Here is a 22,507-nt window from a genome sequence, read left to right as displayed (position 1 = left end):
AAGTTATTCATATCCATATTCACACTGTTATTAAATTGGTAGCAATTTAAGCCTAGCCTTGTGATATTATCAGGTCTCTGTCTCTCATTCTAAAATGCAACCTAAAAATATATAGATTTTATAAAGTATCTCAAGTTATCATAATTTTTCCCTTTATATTATTACTTTGCAAACCATAATTTTGTACTGTTACCAATTGTAATATTTGCTTACATAAGCAGCTATGGCTAAATACTGACATAATCATGGATACTAAATTTTGATAAATCTCACTTTAAGAATTAGTTATATAAAAATAAGCCCGAATGTATGGGGGAAAAGACAAATCTATAAACTAAAATTTACTATTACATAATAGTAAGTATTCTATTATATCATTTTATAATTATGCATAGTTAATCTTCATTATAGTCCACCAAGTAGGAACCTCAATGTCTTTAACAGAAATAATTATCCTCTATAAGTTATTTGTTCAAAACACACAATTGGCTACACAAATTTAATAAAAAAAGAGCTTATCTTTAATTTTGCTAAATTAGGATTTATCTTACTTATTTCATCCCTGAAAGCATATTAGACAGTACTATGAATAATCAAGGAGGCAATGAGCAGGGAGGCTGGATGGTGAAAGAGAACATCTATTAATTTACAATCACTGGTCCAGCCTGTAGAATGATTTTAGCATGTTAAATACAACTATTATCATTACTATTATTGCTATACTCTTACTAACGCATGGAAATTTTTTTTTGTCTGAAATTTGGGTTTGCTTTATAAGAAAAACTATTATCATAGCTTTATTTTTTTCATATCAAAGGTACAGGAAATAGTGGATGTTTTTAGTACTAATTTCTATTCTAGATTTACCCTAGTGGGTTTCAATCCTATTTTTTTCCCTCCACACCTCAGTGTGTAATAGACACATTCATTAGTAATAGTAGCTCACTATGGTTGTGGTTCTCAAATCTGGTGTGTGGATCAGTGAGGATTTAAGAACCCCCACAGAAAATTGTTTACGAGAGAAGGAGAGAGAAGAGAGAAGAGAGAAGACAGAAGACAGAAGAGAGAGAGAAGAGAAAAGGAAGGAAAGAGAGAAAGAACCTGGAGAGGCTGAAATGCCCACTCATAAAAAGCCAGGGTAGCAAGTTGGATAAATTCCCCCAAAAGGAGGCAATTTCCCTTTTTAAATGTGAAAATTACTAGCATCGGCAGGATTATTTTATGTTTCCCTGACACCAACCACAATCCCTATGTTTATGTTAAGATAATTATTAGTTTCTTATACCTACTATTTTATAGCTTTATTAATAATAACAAAATATCTACCCTTCGAATAGCTCACAAAACATTGGTACACAAAGTTGCAAAAGACTAAAAGAGACTGTGGCTTAGTATTCATTCTTTCTTTGGAAAATGAAATAAGTATTCATTTTAGTCTAAGCTATAGAGACGTTCCTTTATATTTTGATATTTTACAGACATAGGTAAATTATGTTCTTCATTTAAACAAATTAATAAGTTTACCCAAGGTAGCTAAAAATATACTCAATCATACTTTAATATTTCTCTTTTGCTAAAAAGCATTCTGTGCCACTAGTGAACAGACCTAGCCCTTACATTACTTGTCTTCAATAAAACATTATTATCTTTTGGCATCCTCTCGTACTAGGGGAAATAAAAAGTCACATGTGGAGAAGTTCTAAATGCTAGACAGAACTGATCCTTGGAGGGCAATTTTTATCCTCCACGGAAGTATTGCAGACTTCTTCCATTAGCATAGTCCCAGGGAGCAAAAGGTTAGGGAACTGGGACCGCCAACTCTACCTGAACACATAAGCCAATGTTTCCTCCAAGCAGCAAGGGAGTGTGAGAGAGCGCCCACACGTGCATTAAAGTGTCTGAGAGGAGAATCAACAATTGTAATAGTTTACAGTGCGATATACTGTACAGATGGCGACATTTTGTTTGTGGTTGTAGGGAAGAAAGGAAGGCAGTTTCCAGATTTCCCCCTCAACACCTACCATTTGGCATAGGATATGGGAGGTTGAAGAAAACAGAGGGAGTTTGGCCTCAGTTGAAACAGCTGGGAAACAGATGGAAGCTGATGTGCAATTTGCCAAAAGCCTGGTCCAAGGCTTCCACCCATTTTCCACCAAAGAAAAGCCAGTCAGGTGATAGTAGCAAAGGCCTCAGTGTCAGCAAATTGTGGGTTTTGAAAGTATAGGGAGAAAAAGTCAAAATATTTTTAATTCAATATTGTAAGAAATATAAGTCCAGAAATGAACAGAATCACAATTACAAAGATAAAAGTGCCCACAGAATTACCTCAAGTAAATTGACCTTAAGTAATGAAGTGCGCCCCACTCTTTGTCATGTTAATTACTATAGACTTATTTCATTTGTGATTATCATAAATGTAAATGTGCACAGTGTATATCATTTTAGTCACTGGATTTCAGGTCATGAGCTACTCTGGTTTGGAATTTAGGCATTTAGTAAGTTGCTATTGGATTTAAATGTTTAATTATGGCCAGACTTTTGTTTAAATCCGGTCGCTCGATGTGTAAATCTCCCATTGTATATTTCTAGTTAAAATGCGCATGTGTATAGATCCACTACATGAGACCATTCTTCTAAGCATTGGCTCAAGTTTTGTGTGTTTTTGTGTTTGTTTGTGTGTGTGCACGTGTGTTTGTATATGTGTGTGTGTGTGGTATTTTCGAAGTACTTTTGAATATCAAAAAAGTTGAAGGAAATTGGTTTCGAAAATAAATACAAGTTAACAGGCTTTTCTCAATGTGAATTTGTTCATTCATGCTTATATAAGGGAATGTGTTAACCATGAATCATTCAGATTGAGTTGCTCATGAGAAAAAATGCTCTGGCTTTGCTGTCGGTTTTCAGAGTTGCTTTACTGAAGGGAAAAGAGATCGTCCCCACACAGAGAATAATCAGCCACAGATTTCAGACTGAATATGGCTCCAAGTTGGCAAAAAATACTTTTAATTCACGCGAGAACATGTATCCTTGTGAGAGAGACTTATCTGAATAGTCTAGGCTGTGACTGACTTTGCAGTCTGCCAGAAGAGCCAGTGGAAAAGTTAAAAAAAATCAATCATTGGGAAATTTTGTTCAGACAATACCAGGATAGCTAAATTCTCCAAAGACGTGGAGGATGGCAAATCTGCAGTTAAAAAAAGTGGGTGTTGGACGGCAGGTCCCACTTAGAGCCAGGTAAGTTGGCATTTGTAATTTCGTAAGTAAACACGGCCTATGTAAGAGCTCACACATCATTTATTATGTAACTCATCTGGTCCCAGTGGTTTACTATAAAGTACAGTCAGCCTGTTCGTGACATCTCACAAACCACTTTTTGCACTGGATAAAACCTTGCCGGCCCAGCCAAGGTGGAGAGCCAGTCAACACAGGGATAAGTGACAAGCTCAGAAATGTAGTCAGTGAATTCTGAAGAATTTCCAGCAGTGCCAGTGCACTCGTCAGTAAAACATACTCTGCGATCCCTCAGAGGAAAAGTAATGGCCAGTGTGCCAAAATTTTGATGCAAACCTATTGCTGCTGCTACCAGACCTAGAAAATTTTACATCTGGCCAGCTTAGATTCTGGCGAGTTAAAACAAACTCTATATTAGAGCGCCTTGTCTAGAGGATATTCATTATGCAGGGCTCTCTTAACTTTAGTTAGACTTCCCCCGGCCAGACAGAAAGGAACAAAATCACTAAAAAAATGTTTTTTGGAGGTATTTAGCATATATAAGCATCATTGGATGAAGGAACAAATATCGCCTAAAAAGATCTTTTATAAAACCCTACCATTATTATATTTGTCAATTAAAAAATTAAAATATTTCTCATAACCTTTGATTAACCATCATTTTTCCTATATCACTTCTCTCATTTGGTCTCATAGATTTCATTGTATGCCAGCTGATAAAGACATAGCTATTCGTATGTACATGCTTAAAAATAATGAGAGCACAGAAATAATTTTCAGGCACAGACATACCATTTTATCTTGATTATGTTGATATTTTGCTAAGAATAAATGTAATATGAATTACTACAGCTGGTATGATTACCTACTATTTTGTTTATGTGGAATTTTTTTCCATTATAGACACACATTTTGTTCTTCAGTATGTTAAGAATGTCTTCTAACCTACATCTCAGGGATTTTGTAAGGATAAATGAAAGACTATGTTGATTATGTTTTGAATCTTTAGGAAGAAAAATGGAATGATATGCTCTAAATTATTATTATTTCTACATGACATTAAATGATTTGGTGTCCAGATAGCTGAAGTTAGGTGTTGTACATCTTATGTTTATCTCATATGTAATGAAAAAAATTTAAAACTCAGCTTATATTTTGAGTTAGATGAACACAATTAAATTATAGATTCCACACTGAACTAAGTATTATACAAAATTAAAGAAGAGCATTGCTATTTGCCCTAAAGGAGACTAAACTTAAATAGAAATTAAAAGACCAATAAATACACACACACTCTTACATATGCTTTGTCTGAGCTTAAGCAGACTTTTATGGTCCAATTACTAAACATTTAACTGCTTAAATATTCATATACTGAGTTACTACTATATTTTAAGATTATTCTGTTCAATTATAATTAGACCTCAAGTAAATGTGTTAGGCAACTTACCAGACTAAATTTTATATCTCAAATTACTTTCCAGAGAGGCTTTGGTTTATCTTATTATTATAATAGCATATTAAAAGTAGTTAAATTTTCTCAAGGTCCATCCATATTGTCGTGAGTGGCAGTATCTCTTCTTATGGCCGAGTAATATTCCATTGTACATATGTACCACAGCTTCTTTAGTCAATCATCTATTGTAGGACACTTTGGTTGCTTCCATGTCCTGGCCACTGTGAATAATGCTGCTATGAACATGGATGTGCAAATATCTTTTTGGATACAAGTTTTCCAGTCTTTAGGGTAAATACCCAGTGGAGGGATCACTGGATCATGTAGTAGATCACTTCTTTGTTTTTTGGTATGCCTGAAACTTACTGGATTTCATTAACCAATGTCACCATAATAAAAATAAAAATAAAAATAATAATTAAAAGAAGTTAAATTTTTTGTTCATATTTCAAAAGAAAAAACTAGATACTCCCCCAACTAGGCTGTGAGTTACTTAAGGATATATTGAAAAAATAAGAAATACATAAACTTACCCCACTGAGGTGAGGTCTGTCTTATTGTCTTTGGTCTCTATTTTCCCCATGTCTAACACAATACCTGAAAAAGTAGTTACTCAATAAATGTTTCTGGAGTGCTATGATTGAATATGTTTGAATGAACAAACTAAATCTAATTCTCTTACTTTTTTTTTCAGATTCCCAGGAAGGAAATTACAAGTCAGAAGTCAATAGCAAACCCAGGAAGGAAAGGACAGCTTTTACCAAAGAGCAAATCAGAGAACTTGAAGCAGAATTTGCCCATCATAATTATCTGACCAGACTGAGGCGATATGAGATAGCTGTTAATCTGGATCTCACTGAAAGACAGGTAAAGTCAGACGTTGACCTGATATATTTTTAATTGCTTTGGGTCAACAATCTTCTCTCGTGATCTTTGAAATATCTAGATCTGTGGTTCTTAAACGCCATTTGGAAGACAGGTGTTCTACTTCATGATCAAGTTTCGCTCAGCAAAATAAAATTAAGGATAAGATAGTGATATTTTAAAGAAAACTACATTGATTCAGTTTAAGGAATCATTCTTTATTCTACGATTGACCCTTTCTATGTTTTTTGGTTTTAAAATATTACTTCTTTTGTATAATAATGGCATGTGGTGAGGAATTTTATTTGCTTATATTTCGAAACCTCCTTATTTGGCATAATTGAAAGTTGGCAACCCCATATTAGTTTTCTCAATTGCTTAGAATAGAGTCTGTTATGTTGCCCTAACACATTAATCCCCAAACCTCAATGACATAACCAAAAAAGTTCATTATTTGCTCATTGTTTATACTAACTTTACGAGTCCAGCATTCCAAGTAATCACTCATGGATCCAGTCTGACTCTCTGGCATCTCAATATGTGGTGTCCTTGGTAACCACAGGAGGTAAGAAAGAATTGGAGGTTCGTGCATTGACCTTTAAATGTTTTCACCTGGAAATGACCCATGTCACTTCCATTTACACTCTAATGCCCGGAAATAGTCAATTGTGCCACTTAAGTTCAAGGGAGCTGGAAAAAGATGGGAGCAAGGGCACGTAGATCATTGGTAAATATTTCTACCCCATTTTCCAAAATATTTTCAAAATTGTATTAGTCTCAGAAATTCAAAATTTTGGTACCCATTCATTTAGAAAACAATTTGAAATTATTAATGATCTGTGGACTTCAGTTAATAAGACATACTGTTTTTTAGGTTCTTGAATTTTATTTGAATGGCAAGTGATTTACTCCAATAGTGTTCCCAGTACACTCTTGAATGGATTCTGATTTGAACTTGGAGAATCTAGCCTACTGATGGTTAACTGTTGCTAATCTTTAGAAAAACATTCCTGAAAGGCAAATGCAAACATCTTTATGGACAGTGCAGTTATGATTGGCACTGTTAGGACTAGAGTCTCATTTCCTCTTTCACTGTATGCACCTCCTCTAGGGATCTCATTGGAACTAAAGACATATCAACAGGGTGTGTACAAATTAATACTGTCTTAAGAGTGCAAGTTATTTTATCCAGTTTCTTAAATCATCTGCTTTCTTTCTGTTAAATTCTAGCATTTAGCAGGATATTTCTGGGTAGTGGAAATACACGAAGGAAGACTTTTATGTGGTTTTATTTATTGGCAGTTTATTTTTTATTAAATATTATGACTAGTACTAAATTATAGAGCACAATATTTTCCTTCTCTTGAACTTCAATACGAAATTATCTCTATAAGTGTACAGCATTTGATGTTCTGGAAAACAGAATCCAAAATCTACATCATCAGACATTTGTTTTATTATTATTTTTTTTTAGCAGGGAGCAAGAAAAAAAAGAAAGGAGCGGGGAATTGCACATTAAACTTTTTGTGCAGAGACAGTTTATTCTAGGAAATGCAACCATGTTTTATGTGATACATAAAGGAAATAAAAAACTAGAGTTTACTTCCAATCTACAGAAACGATAGGATGCAATATTATGATCTTACTCAAGAGAAAAGTCAAGATCTGGGCTTGCTATTCTGGAGACAAGCTATGGAGCAGAAGTTTCACTTTTGGTTAAGAATAATTTCTTTTTAGTAGCAATTTTGTAAATTTTGTTTGGGAATTTTAAAGGTCTTTTGGATATTTGTTCTTTCTTTTTAACTGACTTGCCATTCTTGGGAAAGAATTATATGCAAAAATTTATTTACACACACAAATATATATATATATACACACACACAAAATTTTAATATTTTCTTTTTTAAAATGGCCCTTTTCAATTTTCTAGCAGTTCAACTTTGCTGTGTACAAAAAAACACACTTAAAAATCTTAGTGACTTCAAACAATAACCAACATTTAATTTGCTCACAATTTTGTGGGTCAGGGATTTGGGTTCAATTGGACTGTTCTACTGCTGGCCTTACCTAGATCCCTCATGGAGCTGTAGTCAACTGGGAGGTGACTAGACTGGTTGGTCTAGGCAGCCTCAGCTGAGACAGTGTGTCTTTGTTACATGAGGTTTCATCAAATAAACATCCTAGGATGCTTCAGTGGTGGTAGAAATACTCCCAGGAGTATTTAGAGGAAAAACTCCGATGTTCAAGGGCTTTCAAAACCTCTGCTTGCATCACTAATTTTCCATTTACTAATGTCCCATTTTTTTTTTTTTTACTAATTTTTACTAATTTACTAATGTCCCATTGTCTAACACGAGTCATATGACCAAGCTTAGTGTCCATGTAGGAGGGGGCCACCTAAGGGCGTGGAAGGAAGGCAAATTTTGTTGGAGGCCATTACAAAAACAATCTAACTTGAGAGATAATGAGGTTTTTAAAGAATTGAAAATTGTATTATCAGAAGATTTTTTTTTTTTTTACCCTATAAATTTTTTTCTTTGGAGTTTTGCAAGATGAAATAAAAAGGAGATGCATGCATGTGGAATCCAAAAACACAAACTAAGTCTTTAGAGGGCCTCTATTTGTTAGGCAGAAAATTAAATTGTTATGAGAAAACTCTGAATAAAAATCCTAGATTTCTCAATTAGAATTATGTATTCTTGGGCAAGTAACAATCTCCCCAAAGCGCAAAATGTAAATTAAAACTACTTCGTCTTTCTTCTACTCAGGTTCATAAGTCATAATGGGTGCGAAAATTTTTTAGCATAAACTATGAAGCACAGCTATCATCCTGAGGGGGAAAATCTTTGCTATGCATAGAGAATTGATTCTCTTTTAACACGAATATTTGTTGAACTAGATTCCAGAAATAAAATTTTGTTAAAATAAGCTAGACATCCTACTAGAACTTATGGAAGGGGCAAAGATGAAACAAGTATTAACAACTGTGATGAGTGTTGAATGTCACAGTAGAGGAATGACAGGCTTGTATGGGAGAATGTTTCTGGTTATGACAAGTGTTCATTTTATTTCTACACTTCTGAACACATGAAGTATCTTAAAGTAAGAATCCAAAGACTTTATTTATGTTTTCTGGCCTGAATTTTATTATCAGAAAAATATTGCATGCTGTCAGTTTTGCTAAATTTTAGTCCCCCTTATGGTTCTAAAAACATATTCCTCCAAGGTACCAGGGCTCTCATCTCAGCGAGATATTTCCAGTTTATTTTCTTAAGGTTGGGCTTTTAAAGTTATAAACATAGAGTTATAAACTGAACTTTTTTATTTATCTTCTTTTAATCATGATACAATTATTCCATTACTTTGATTTTGCAATAGTGCTATTTATTTATCTATGTAATCTATATCTTGACCCTATAAATTCTTAAATAACACCTTTTTGTTGGATTTCCACATGTAAAATATTCTAATTATATATATGTATTTTTTTCATTTTCATTCTCCAAGTTTTATGTTTTCCATACATTAAAATAACATGAGATTTAGTAAAGTGACTTAAATGTGTATTCCAAAGAATATATATAACTTATTTGATATTGTGCAATATTTTTCATAACTTTAATAGAATTTTTAGTTTCCTAAAATATTAGTTTTTGATTTTTTAAAAAACCTTTCAAGATTCAAACACATAGAATTTATATGTATATAATATAAATGCAGAAAACTATAAATATTAAATAATTTAAATCAATAGCAGAATTTTTATAGAAATAACTTTCTCCTAAATCAAATGTGCTTTTTAATCAGAAATAATCTTTAGACATCTTTTATCTAGAAATTTTACCTGTCTATAAAATATGCATATATGTAACTGAAATGTTATTTATAAATATCTTTACCTTGCTTATATTACTAGTCAATATACCTGCCTCACATTTTATGATGGGCTACATACATGTGATTATAAAGATTCACAATAATGATTATATTTTCTTTTAGAAAAAAGGTAAGTTATGTTAAATTGTTGAATATCATTCAAGACTCAAATTTTCAAATCCCTACCTGAAGAGTAGTTCTGAAATCTCACAAAGACACAGATTCTTGTGTCTTCCGTAATGCAACACCTTTACAGGTCAGGGAAGTCTGTAATTCCCTTCGAACTCTATCTGGCCAAAGAAGTAGAAAAAAAAAAAAAGGAAAAAGAGCCTCATTCTGCAGAGTAATTCCATGTTATCACCTAGCAATTAAAGAAAATTATTTTATGTTAAATAAAAATGGAAACGCTAAAACAAAATTGAGCTTCAAATATTTAAAATTATATAATAGCAGAACAGTTATCATGCCAGTAATCTTCTGGCTTCTAATTTTCGGCTTCTGGTTTACACATATTCTCATATACCCTTCTCAATCAACAGCTAATTCCACTTGGCAGAGCTACTTGGAATATGTTGAAGAACCAATCAGTCTTGTCCCAAGGTATTTTTAAGTTTGACAAGCTTATTCTGGCTTTTTTTGTTTGTCCAGATGTACTTCGATACAGCTCCTGCCAAATTTTTAATATCTCAGTGTGAAGAAGAGAGAAGTTACCTGAATGAAATGATACAAGGAGTGACAAAATTGACATTTTTATAGAGTTAAGGCTGACACATATAGCAAGAAAGGAGATCCTTCTATTTCACAAAATCATTTTACAGAGCTAATCGAAGGTGCAATGTTGCAGATTTGTAAACCGGAATTGCCAGAATAGATAGACCGAATTCATGATACCTCTGCAAAGATAAATGGAAAATCACACCTTGTCGGATCATATTCCACTAGTGAAAATGAAAGGGACTATGTTTTATTTGTCACTCATAAATCATTAAATGGCTCGATGCCAAGTATTTTCAAAATAGGAATCCATTTTTTGGATGACTATGAACAAGAATGTTTTGTGTGTTCCAAATAAACAGTGGTTTTGTCTTTTGCTCAACATTTTACACAATTCTTCTCCTTTTGAAAGCTTATTTCTACAAATTTATATGGATACTTTTAGTTATTTAGCTATTAAATTATATCTTTATGACTAGACATATTGTCTATTTAAGGTAATCCAAGTCTGTGTAGCCAGTGATTTTAGAATATTTTTTCATTTCTTTAGAGTAGTATCTAAGAGTCACTTAAAGTAACAGTAAGATATTTATTTTGCTTAAATCCTGGTGTGCCTGCTATTTTGAAAGATTGAACATGATTTGACTCCAGCTGGCAAACGGGGATAGCACAGGGTGAAGGATTTGTTAGTGGAATATGGGACTGAATCTTAGTTTGAAATGAAAAGAGATATTTCCTGAGTAATGCTGTTTTTTAAAAAGAAATGAAATGCATATTGACAATGTGTGTTGAGCTCTAAAATCCAGATTCAGCACTGCCTTAGGTTCCACAAAACAAAGGCTATGTTGTAGGAAAAGTAATTTAAGATCTTTTTATTTCTGTATAATAAAGCAAGATCTATAAAGAGCAGATCAACAAATCAATCCTCCCATAAGTTAACTTTCAGAAATATTAGCTGTATGAATAGAAGACTGGGAAATAAGTAGTTTATCTCTAATCATTTACAAATGTAAATATCCAACTTTGAAATAATATAGAAAAAAAATCTCAGAAAAATATGGCCCTACTCTTATTGAAACAGCCATGAGAATATATAATCTGTATTTTAATGTAATTAATTAGATGAATAGATAGAGATATACAGATATATCTCTAGCTATACATATAGACACATATACTTATACATTTATATTTGTGTATATGTATGTAAAAACATACACATATAAAATAATTCTTTTTTAGTAACTTTATTGAAATTTGCTCTAAAGATTCTTGCTGTAAGCATTAATCAAACTGATAAAATGAAAGAGTAAGGTTAATTCTTCCCATTAATCTCTGAATTTGCCACAATTTTTTCCTTATCTCCTCAAACGGACACAAATATATTAATTTACATTTAATCAACAATAATATTTTGAAACATATCATGCATTGGATCACAGGATCATCATTTAAAGTGTAATGTTAAAAAATATACTATGAAAGATTACTCCTTTTCCACACTATTCTTATATACATTAAATTTTTTTTTTCATGTCATTTTAAAAAAATCTAAAAGATTCTGGAAATTTTGATAAACCGACATGTTTTGTATTGACATCTTCAATTATAAAGAGATGTTCTATTACCTAAATAGGTATATAGAACAGTATATGCATATGTTCTATGACAGCTATAAAATAATAAACCCAGTTTCAAGAAAATAATTTCTAGAGAATTTGGCTATAAAAAACTTTATAATAATTAGTATTCCTACTTTCATGACTCCTCATGAAAACCTCAGAGATATATTCAATTTAGGAAGTATGTTTAACTTCTAATATTTTTATCTCTTCTAATTTTTTACACTGAATAGTTTTTTGTTATTTTGAACTTCTTCCAGTTATTGAAATTATTGCCTATTTTTGTGGTCACTGTATAGTCAGTCATATGATAATAATAATTATCATCATAAGTTCTTATAATATAATCTTGGATCTAGGAGATAGTCCCTAAATTTAATGAATGTGTATTGAAGGCTCATGTATATTCTCATATTGAACTTAAAGTCGTCTAGAATATTAATTAAGTTGAATCATAAAAGGTTGCCAATATTCTACCATTTTTATAAGAATCATGAGTTCCTATGTTTTAACCAAATATTTATATTTGATAGTTTTCCATTAATTAAGCAATTGCTAGAGTAAAGTTTATTCGAGGTCATTCAAATGGTATATACTGAACATGATATGTTACTATTATTAAAATTATCCCAAAGATTATGCAAGATATTGAAAACAAAAGCTTTCATTCTAGTTGATCTCAGTACTTTGAATAAGGACAAATAAATGCTCAGGATATACAAATACCATGTATTCAAGAATTGTTATTCAGAATTTTTTTTTAACAGTAAAAGAGAAAAGTGCCTCACTTAGTTCTGATATTTCCGTTCAGATTTGCTGAACTTATTTATTCATGTAATACTTAGGTAAACAATGTTTCACTTAAAACAACTAAAAAGTATATCTATTTTTTATATCGTGTAAAAATTAGGATTAGGAAAAGTGAATTTTTACTGTAAATGAATATTAATAAAATAGGTCATTTGAATTGAATTTCATCAGATATAACAGAAAGAGGTATGATTGTTGGTATTTCCTACTATGGTGTGATTTCTAAAAAGTCAAATTAAAAAAGAATCAGTCTCCTAAGAACTTTGTTCTTCATGTGAACGGTTACTTTGGGTGCATTATTGGAAAGTAGAATGTGATACGTATTAATTAGCTTGTAATAATACCCATACCATTATAATTTATTATGGAGAATATCATTTCTTACCTCAGAAAGTAGTTATTTCTTGTTCAATATGTTAATTTTCCATAACCGCCAATAGCTAATTTGTATTCAATTTGTTTAAAATCATGTAAAATAGTAAATGTTTTATGAGTACAATAGTGAGCTTTCTAAATAGAAAAGAACAGTCTTCAAAAGTGAAAATTACAGAGGTAGGGGTATGATTCCCTGGTAATAAACACTGTGCTAAAATAGAAGATAAAGGTGAGAGGCAGTCCTCCAAACAGAAATTCCATCTTTATATTATGTGACCCATCAATATCTCTTCTGGGTATCTACCCAAAAAAACTTGAAAACATTTATCCATGAAGATATATGCAACGCAATGTTCATTGCAGCATTATTCACGGTGGCCAGGACATGGAAACAACCGATGTGTCCTTTGATAGATGATTGGTTAAAGAAGATGTGGTGCGTAAATTAAAAACTCAGCTGTAAGCAAAGAAAATACTGCCATTTGTGACAATATGGTTGGATCCTGAGTTTATTATGCTAAGCTAAATAAGTCAGACAGAAAACGTTGAGAACCACATGATTTCACTCATATGCGCGATATGAAACTGAAAGTAACAAGTGAACAAGACAAACAAACAAAAACTCATAGATGCAGACAACGGTTTAGTGGTTACCAAAGGAAAAGGGGCAAGGATCGATAAAGGTAAAGGGGGTCAAATATATGGTGATGGAAGATTTGACTTTGGGTGGTGAACACAATGCAATACACAGATGATATATTATTGAAATGTACACTTGAAACCCGTATAATTTTATTAACCAATGTCACCCAATAAATTTGATTTGAAAAAAAATTGTCATAATCTACCATTTTCATCCAACCTATGTATTACGGTTGTTTTTAATTATCAACACACAGAGATTGACAGCAATTTTTAATGACTAGATTTATATAGTAATTTTAATATTGCTTTGATAATATGTACTACCAGTTTGGACACTTAAGTTACTTATATTTATTTTTTATAATAAAAAATACTAAAAATTATCCAATCTTTAGTCATGAAATATGTCCTAATCTTGTTCTCCCTCCAACACACACACACACGCACAACCACTTCCCAACTGCATGTTACATTGCTGTAGAAACAGCAGAATCCATTAGTAGCTCCCTCCCACTGGCTTCTTGAAGATAGCTAAAGATTCCTTCTCTTAATCAGATGCAAGCCTTTCTATTCAGGCAGGAAGAGTAAAGAAGTTTCTTTCCTCTTTTATAACGCCACTTTATAGAGCATTCTTGATTCTAATTCTTTAATTCAGCTACTGATTTTGACACGGTATTACTTGGGTAAGTCTTTCTAGGACCTATTTACCTTACCAGATCAGTTGCCATGACCAAATTTAATCACAGGAGATGTGATTAAACCTGAAAATGGTATTTATACAATTACTCTTTGCATGTTTTCATATAGTAAAGATGTGAATAAATATCTGCAAGTGTCTATAGTATTTCGAATTCTCAAATACAAATGGAAACAGTCAGAATATTAAATTTACACATTCTAGATATTTAGAGACATCTAGATATGTCACTGAAATATTCAATTTTCATGCAGATGTTTAGTGTTATTATTTCTTCAAAAGACAGGCATTTATTATATGTAAATATAGGTTACAGAATTATATAGATTTAACTTTTGATCAATCAATTTGCCTCTGGTCATCTTAGGAAATTATATGACAGTAGGGATACATATTTCATTTGTGTTCTGTGATATATTGTGAGCCCTAAAAGGACAAGTATTGTGAACTTATACATAGAAGATTGTAATGTAAATGATTAAATAAATTAAATACAGAGACAAAATGAATGTTTAGCAAATGGCAGCAATGATTCTCATTTACACTATTTTTATTAAAGACAAAAAATATGCTTTCTAAATTCTGAAATACATCATTCAAATGAGTTAATCACAGCAAAATTCACGACTGCTTTCTTCAGTAAATAGAGTCAATATGTGAATAAATATTTTTTTCTATTTATTTAAAGAGGAGTTTGATCAGCAAGGCAATGTAAATACTAAATATTTTGTCAGTAAAGGGATAAAAAGCAAGACTTCTTTATAATAAGCAGATGTTCTAAAAAGGTCTATAACTGAACATTTAAATATTCACTACTAATATAGCTAGCTATTATTTACTTTTTTAACTTTTTAACAAGAAGATTTTTTTGGAAAAAAAATATTATCTGCATGCAGAGATATTAAGAGCCTGTAAGTTTTGGTTCATAGTTCTTTGATTTCATAAATAATAATATTTTTCATTGCTCAGATTTTTGGAATAGTTTATTTTTATCTGAGTTGTTAATTGTACTATGTAGCACAACACTTTATACAGACTCTTGCCTTAGATTCAAGCTTGAAAAAATAAAATATTTTAAAAAAACCTCATTTATTCAGCACTTTTCAAAGAAATTGCAGACTAGAAGATAAAATTGGCTTTAAGCCTCAATAAAATAATAACAGTTCACAAAATTTATGTATCATGCTCTATGGTGGACAAATATTTTTAATTGTATACAAAATATTTGATGATTAGATTTTCTAGAACCTTGGTGTTACCCTAGGTTAGTTACTAGGATAAAAAATTCAGAAGGCACACTAGATGCCAGAAACAGTAAGAGCATGAGATTCTCAGAGGAAAGAAATAATTTTTTGTAATAACTGTATGGCAGCATAGCAGTATGGGACATTGAGCACAGGGGTAGAGTTTTATGCCATCTCACGAACTATTGGGGGTATGTCTCAAAAGAGGGGTGGCAACAACTCCAACTAGACCAGTAAACAGTTTAAGGATATTTTGTAAAATAGGAAGCTAATCTTTATGTCAGAGGCTTCAAATTCAGCCAGTATACTGTTACTTACATCTCTGTGAATACCTCCCATCTTTGATCTATCACAGTACCTATTACTAGATATTAAGTATATGAATGTATGACTTCATAGATATCTGAAGTCACCAAGGACATGTGAGATTAGTTTTGTTCTACTTAAATGTAGATTATTATATGAAAAACACTTATAAAATTTAATACAAATAAATAGCATATTTATTTTTTTAATGACGTGTCAGGCATTTAAATGACTAAGCTTTAGCTACCTTAAAAATAAAACAAAGCAAAAGCTATTTTTTCAATCTAACCAATTAAGCTGAATTATAAAGTGAGACTAAATTAAAGTGTCTTTATCTATAAAACTGTGTTGTTATTATAATAGGAACATTGACATAATCTGTGATTGCTTTTCTGGATTTATTTTTTTAATAATGTGATGTTAGTAGAAAAACATCCTTTTCCCAAAAATCTTCCTCTCTTTATTTCAATCTACCCCAATATTTTATAATATGTGCGAAAATCAATTTGAATATGTTGACTTTTGAAGTTTTTTATTCTTATTTTCATAAGAAGTACCCATCATGGATTTGTTGCTTTTTTCTTTCCATTACTAATTCATAGAGTTCCACTATAAATATGTAACCTAACCCCTAAAGAAAATAGTATATAAAGGTGTTAGAATTACTATATAATTATCAAAAGCTTTCACCTATATATGTATATATATATTTAGTATACATTTATTCATATATGCATGTGTATATATAGCTACTACTGAAAACTATGAAGTCTTTTATCAGTCTGTTTTAAAAAATTAAAGTGGCAAAATTTCACATGGTAACATAGAAAACAATACAAAATAGCCTTACTATTTCTAAAATTAAAACCATATTTTTATATTTTTTTCACTTAGAATTGCACAGAAAAGTTTTTATATCGATATTATAGAATTACTGTATCTCCTTCTCCCAGAAAAGGAAATAAGTATAGATTTTAAGAAATCTATTTCTCTCATTTTCTGCCAACATCATTTTGACTGGATGTTTCAGCTCTTGGTGACAATGATGATGATGTATTTCTTCCATCTGCAATTGTCCATGGAGAAAATGTCTCTATGGAGAATCTTGAAAGGCTCATTATTCCAATATTACAAATATGAAAATTGAGTCAGAGAGAAGTATAATTTTCTTGAATTCACACAGAAAGTCAGAAGTGAAGCCAGGAGTAGAACCCAACTCATGTGGAAAAGATCTAATGCAACATGCAACGTTAAGCTTGCAAAGGTAATTAAATTGAGTAGCATAATTACGTAAATTATAGTACAGGAAAATAGTGTCATATTTACAAACCTAATTATATCGAGTGGGAGAATTACCTGAATGATAGTAATCATATGGTTGGAGTTCACATACTTCATATGCTTTACTTTTCTGATCTGAATGCTTGTCTATGGCCATACCACGCTTAACGCGCCTGATCTCATCTGAATGCTTAAAATGTAGGAGTTTGAAATATAACAGGAACAAAAAAATAAAATAAAATAAAAATATAAGCAGAATCTAGAGCCAAACAAACCCCCAGGATTAAATTTTAGCACCATATTTTCCCATCTGTGTTATCTTAGGTAAGTCACTTAACCTTTGAGTCTCAACTTCCTCATCTGTAAAATAGGAATAATGTTAAAAATATCTGAACAAATCATTAGTGTTAGAAATAATGGATAAATAGCACCTATTATTACGGCTTCTTAACTCTAAGTAGGTATGTTTTCTTATTAAGTAATAGTACATAGACATCCATCAGCTAGTTTTTAATCAGTCTTGTTTTACTATAGTTTATGAGTTATAATTAGTCCTTTTTTCTACATTTTCTTAGTCTTTTATTGCCAGATGGATTAATATGTGTATGGGTATTGTATGATATAAGGTTTTAATTAGAATGTAATAGATCACTGAAAATGTGGAGTCGAGAAACATTTACTTTTTTTTTTTGGTGCAAACATCTGAGAAAACTGTACTAGTTTTGTTGGAGTATTGTGACTTGAAGAACACTAAAATAAATACGTCTTTGGAAATTTATATTTATTTTACTTTCTTTTTAGCACTGTACATTTATGGAATTGTACATAGATGGAAAATATTCAAAATATTTCTGGAGTAGAATAAAACAGAATTATCTGTACCAGATATAAAGACTTATTATGAAATTAAAATAATTAAGACTGTGGTTTCATCACAGGGATAGGAAAATTGAGTGTATCACTAAAGTTGTACATATGTGGAAACTTGATTTATGACAGAGTTGAAACACTGATCACTGAGAAAAAGGTGGACTATTTAATAAATGGTCCTGGAACAGTGTGTTATAATATGGAAAAAGTAATTTTAGTTTTTTTTTATTTGTAATGTATACTCAAATCAGTACTTCAATTCAAAATACAAACATTAAAATTCTTAGAAGACAACATAGAATAATATCTTAATGGCCTCAGCATAAAAGTTTCTTCATAAAGACATAAAAGTAATAGGTATAACAGAAACAATTAATAAATTTAAATATATTAAATTTTAGATTTTTTGATCATCAAAAGACTCTAAGGGACAGAAGAAGAAACAATATTTTGAAAGTATATAGTAGCAGCCATATTAGCACTCAGAACATTTTGTTAAAATTTTATTATTAGTTTCAAGTATACAGTACATTGGTTAGACATTTATATAGTTTATGAAACAATCCCTTTGATTACTCTGTCTTCTCTCTGACTCTACACATAGCCATTATCCCATTCCTGTGACCCTCTATCAACTACTAATTTGTACTTCTTTAACCCTTCACTGCTTTCTCTCAGCACTCCCATCACCCTCCCCCATGGCTGTCACCAGATTGTCTTCTATATTTGTGAGTCTGTTTTTGATTGATTTGTTCTTTTTGTTTCTTAGAGTTCACATGTAAGTGAAATTATATGGTATTTATCTTTATGTCTGACTTATTTCACTCAGCATAATAACCTCTAAGTCTATACATGTCATTGCAAATAGTAAGATTTCTTTTTTTATGGGTGAGTAATATTCCATTGTATATATGAACCAGAACATACTTTAAAAGTCTATAAAGAATACAATAAAATTAAAAATAATTCAATGCAAACAAAATATGTAAAGGCATTTCAAAAGAGAGGAAATACACATGGGCCATAAATATTTTAAAGATGCTTTACTTCATTAGTAATTAAGAATGCAAAATAAGAGCATGGTTAAATAACATTTATAGTCATTTGGAAGAAAATTGACTGATAACTCCAGATGTTGGCAAAGATGTGGATCAATAAGAATTCTTACACACTGGACTATGGGGGCTTAAACTGATGCAACTTTGGAAAATAATTTTTATGTATTTCATGTTAAGTTGAACATTTATGCACCCTGTGACCCATTGATGCAACTCCTGAATATATACTCAGAGAAGTTCTATCATATATTTATCAAACACAAATGCAAGAACTTATAATCTCAATGTTAGAATTTAACAAATGTTACCTTGGAATCTCATATTTGCAAAGTAAAACAAAAGTAAACCAAAAGGCAGAAAAAAGGTTCAAAAGAAGGTGGACTCATTCTGAGGTGGAATGCTCAAAGTTTTACGAGGGCAGCAGTGGACTACAGTGGCACAGAACAAACTTTCAGGTACACTTTCATCAGTAGCTCCCTGAACTTGTTTTAAGTTGGTTCAGGAACTGACAGCTAGATGTCAAGTCAAAGAACTTGGGAAAGAAAAGTTTGACCAAGATCATTATTAAATTGTTATAACCATATATGGTGCCAGACGGGTACTAGAATTATCAAGGTGATCACTCTGTAAGGTTTGTGAATGTCTAATCACTATATTGTACACCTGAAACTAATATAATATTATATGTTAAATATAACTGAAATATAAGTTTTAAGAAATGTTAGCTCTAATTCATAAAAACTCTTTATAAAGCCAAATACCTTTGAACAACCTAAAATGAGAGAATTCTTTCTCATCTAATTTTTACATTGTGTGCCATAAAATTGAAATGTACTTTGTATGTACCTTCTTAAAGTTTAAAAATTATTATCATGAACATGGGATTTGATTAAATTCAACATTGGTTCACTGTCATAGTCACTCCTTGATAGTCTTTGTGTAAGCCTGTGAGGAGCTATTTTTTGTTGACGACAAAAATGTTGGAAAGCAATGTCCGTTTAATTTTCTTTTCTCTCTCTCTCTCTTTTTTTTTTTTTTTGCTCGTTTGTTCTTTTTCTTTGTTAAAGGTGAAAGTCTGGTTCCAGAACAGGAGAATGAAGTGGAAGAGAGTAAAAGGAGGACAGCAAGGAGCTGCAGCTCGAGAAAAGGAACTGGTGAATGTGAAAAAAGGAACACTTCTCCCTTCAGAGCTTTCGGGAATTGGTGCAGCCACCCTCCAGCAAACAGGGGACTCTCTAGCAAATGAAGACAGCCATGACAGTGACCACAGCTCAGAGCACGCACACTTATGATATACACAGAGAGGATCAGCTCCATTCTCAGGAAAGGAATGTTGCGATGGCAAGCCTTACTCAAACATCGTTTACACAGAGAGATGACTATGAGAGTGATTTTTAATATTATTCAATTCAGGCATCTCTAGTCTGTTTTTCATGATTTATAGAAGGTTTTACACTAAGTGCCACTTTTTAAAGATACTTCCACAGTGAAGATGGTGAAGGTGAACTAACTGGCTTTGAATATTCCAGATGGGTTGGTCATGTCTATGACAGTGAACAGGTATGTGTTTGCTTTTGCTTGCACTGAAAATTAAATTGCTATCAAGAGCAAACTATGAGATATTTTTTATTCAAGATGCGTCCAGAATGAAGATGCAGAAGATGAACTTGCTTTGAACATTCCACATGTACAAGGTGATGTGTATGACAGTGGGCAGGTATTTGCTTTTGCTTGCACTGATGATTAAATTGCTATCAAGAATAAACCGTGAAACATTATATCCTGAACAACCACAGTGCCTGAAATCACTTTTAAGTGGATTAAAAAAATGTATTTTAACTCTGTATATATTACTCTTAAGCCATTTTCCTGTCTTCACTAAGTTTAGCAATGCATTCATATTAGCTGATAAAAATAGGCACTTATGATGACAACCAGAACCAGCTTCTTGTCTTTTTATACATTTTGTCATCCCAGAAACAATCAGCACATGCTTACTTGTGTTCAAGTAGAGAAAAATACGTTAGAGTCTGATAGGACATATTCTTGTACCACAGACAAAACAAATCTTATGTTGCATTTTCTATCAACTGCTGCTAATAACATTATTATAAAAATTACCTAGCTCCTCAATTCTTCCTATCTTATAGCTTGAAAAAAAATTTAGGATCATAGGCAAATCAGTTACCTTGCAGAAAAAGCTTTGTATGACAGACATTGTCTGATTTTATTTCTATAAAATGTTAGCTATTATGAATATCATTTAATTATCAAGGAAAAGTTTTCCCCTGATTGATGATGGTGTTAGACAAGTTGCAAAACAAAACTGATTCCTCATTTGGTAGACAATAAAATCTTAAATGTCTTCAAATAAAATTCAGTAAAAACACGTTATTTTTTCATATATGATGTATCATGCAGAACGACAATCTTTGTATTTTGTAAAAAAAAAAAGTGTTTAATAAATGATCCTTTGTAAATAATGTTGGTCTCCCTACTGTGATTTCCTAAATTTTTACAGGTTTTAATATAAATTCTTAAGAAAGTCCCAAATTCATCTACATGCGTATAAATCTAGATGATCATAAGTTAATGAATCATCTACCTTTTTATTTCTAAAATTTTTATTATAAAAAAATAAACCCTTGGGTAATCAATGAGCGTACAAGAATAGGTATGTATACTAAGCCATTTCCTTGATTTGAAGAATATGCCAAATGGATTTTTTTTTTATGTTTTATTAAATCAAAGATAAAAGTAGGGGGAAAAGTAATATTATTCAGTGCAATGAGATAACTAAAACCATCATATATTTTTAAACTTATGTATAATAAATGTGAATTAATCCAATAATTGTTAAGTCTAAATATCCAGAGTTGTTGATGTGAAAAATAAGCTGCAAAAGCTAATTAGAATTCTCAGCTCTATGGACATTACCAATAAAAAAGCCAAGGATTATATTAACCTAACGTATTTTGTATCATGCATGATTGCACATACATTGGACATCTAAATCCTACTTTTAACTTTATAACATTGTTATTCATTTGTTCCATATTTTAACCAGAAATGTATGAAAATATATAGCAGCTTTTCTTCTCCCTAACTAATCAGAAATAGAAATAGAGAAAATTAATTGGTAAAATTTCCAAAACCTCATTATTTAATTTATTTCATTTGTTGTAGAATGGTGAGACTGACCAAAAAAAAAAAAAAAAAAAGATTCAGTTGATTTTAATTTACTTAGTCTAGCATGCTATATATGGAGCATTCAAAATATAAAATAATTAGATTGTATCACATTTCCCTTTGTGTAATAAATTTTATCACAGCAGTTGGCAATATTTCCAAATTAATTTTGGAAAATGATTCAGATTGACATCTTCAGGCATAAAACAGACACTTTTTATCAATCGCTTGAATGAATACAAAGTATATTTGTACTGATGACTTCTACT

General features: G+C 31.4%; 1 protein-coding gene across 1 annotated transcript in view; it reads left to right on the top strand.

Moving 5' to 3' along the window:
- The window catches only part of MEOX2 (mesenchyme homeobox 2), a 60,997-nt gene extending 39,465 nt beyond the window's left edge, over positions 1–21,532 (top strand). The window contains exons 2-3 of the mRNA XM_006911960.1: positions 5,382–5,554; positions 20,117–21,532. Coding sequence (XP_006912022.1) covers positions 5,382–5,554; positions 20,117–20,341 — 398 coding nt within the window. The 3' untranslated portion in view covers positions 20,342–21,532. The remainder of the gene's footprint in view (positions 1–5,381; positions 5,555–20,116) is intronic.
- Positions 21,533–22,507: the final 975 nt, after the last annotated feature.

The sequence above is a fragment of the Pteropus alecto genome, unplaced genomic scaffold (genome assembly GCF_000325575.1).
Source record: "Pteropus alecto unplaced genomic scaffold, ASM32557v1 scaffold21, whole genome shotgun sequence".
NCBI lineage: Eukaryota > Metazoa > Chordata > Mammalia > Chiroptera > Pteropodidae > Pteropus > Pteropus alecto.
This window is presented reverse-complemented; position numbering and strand designations above follow the sequence as displayed.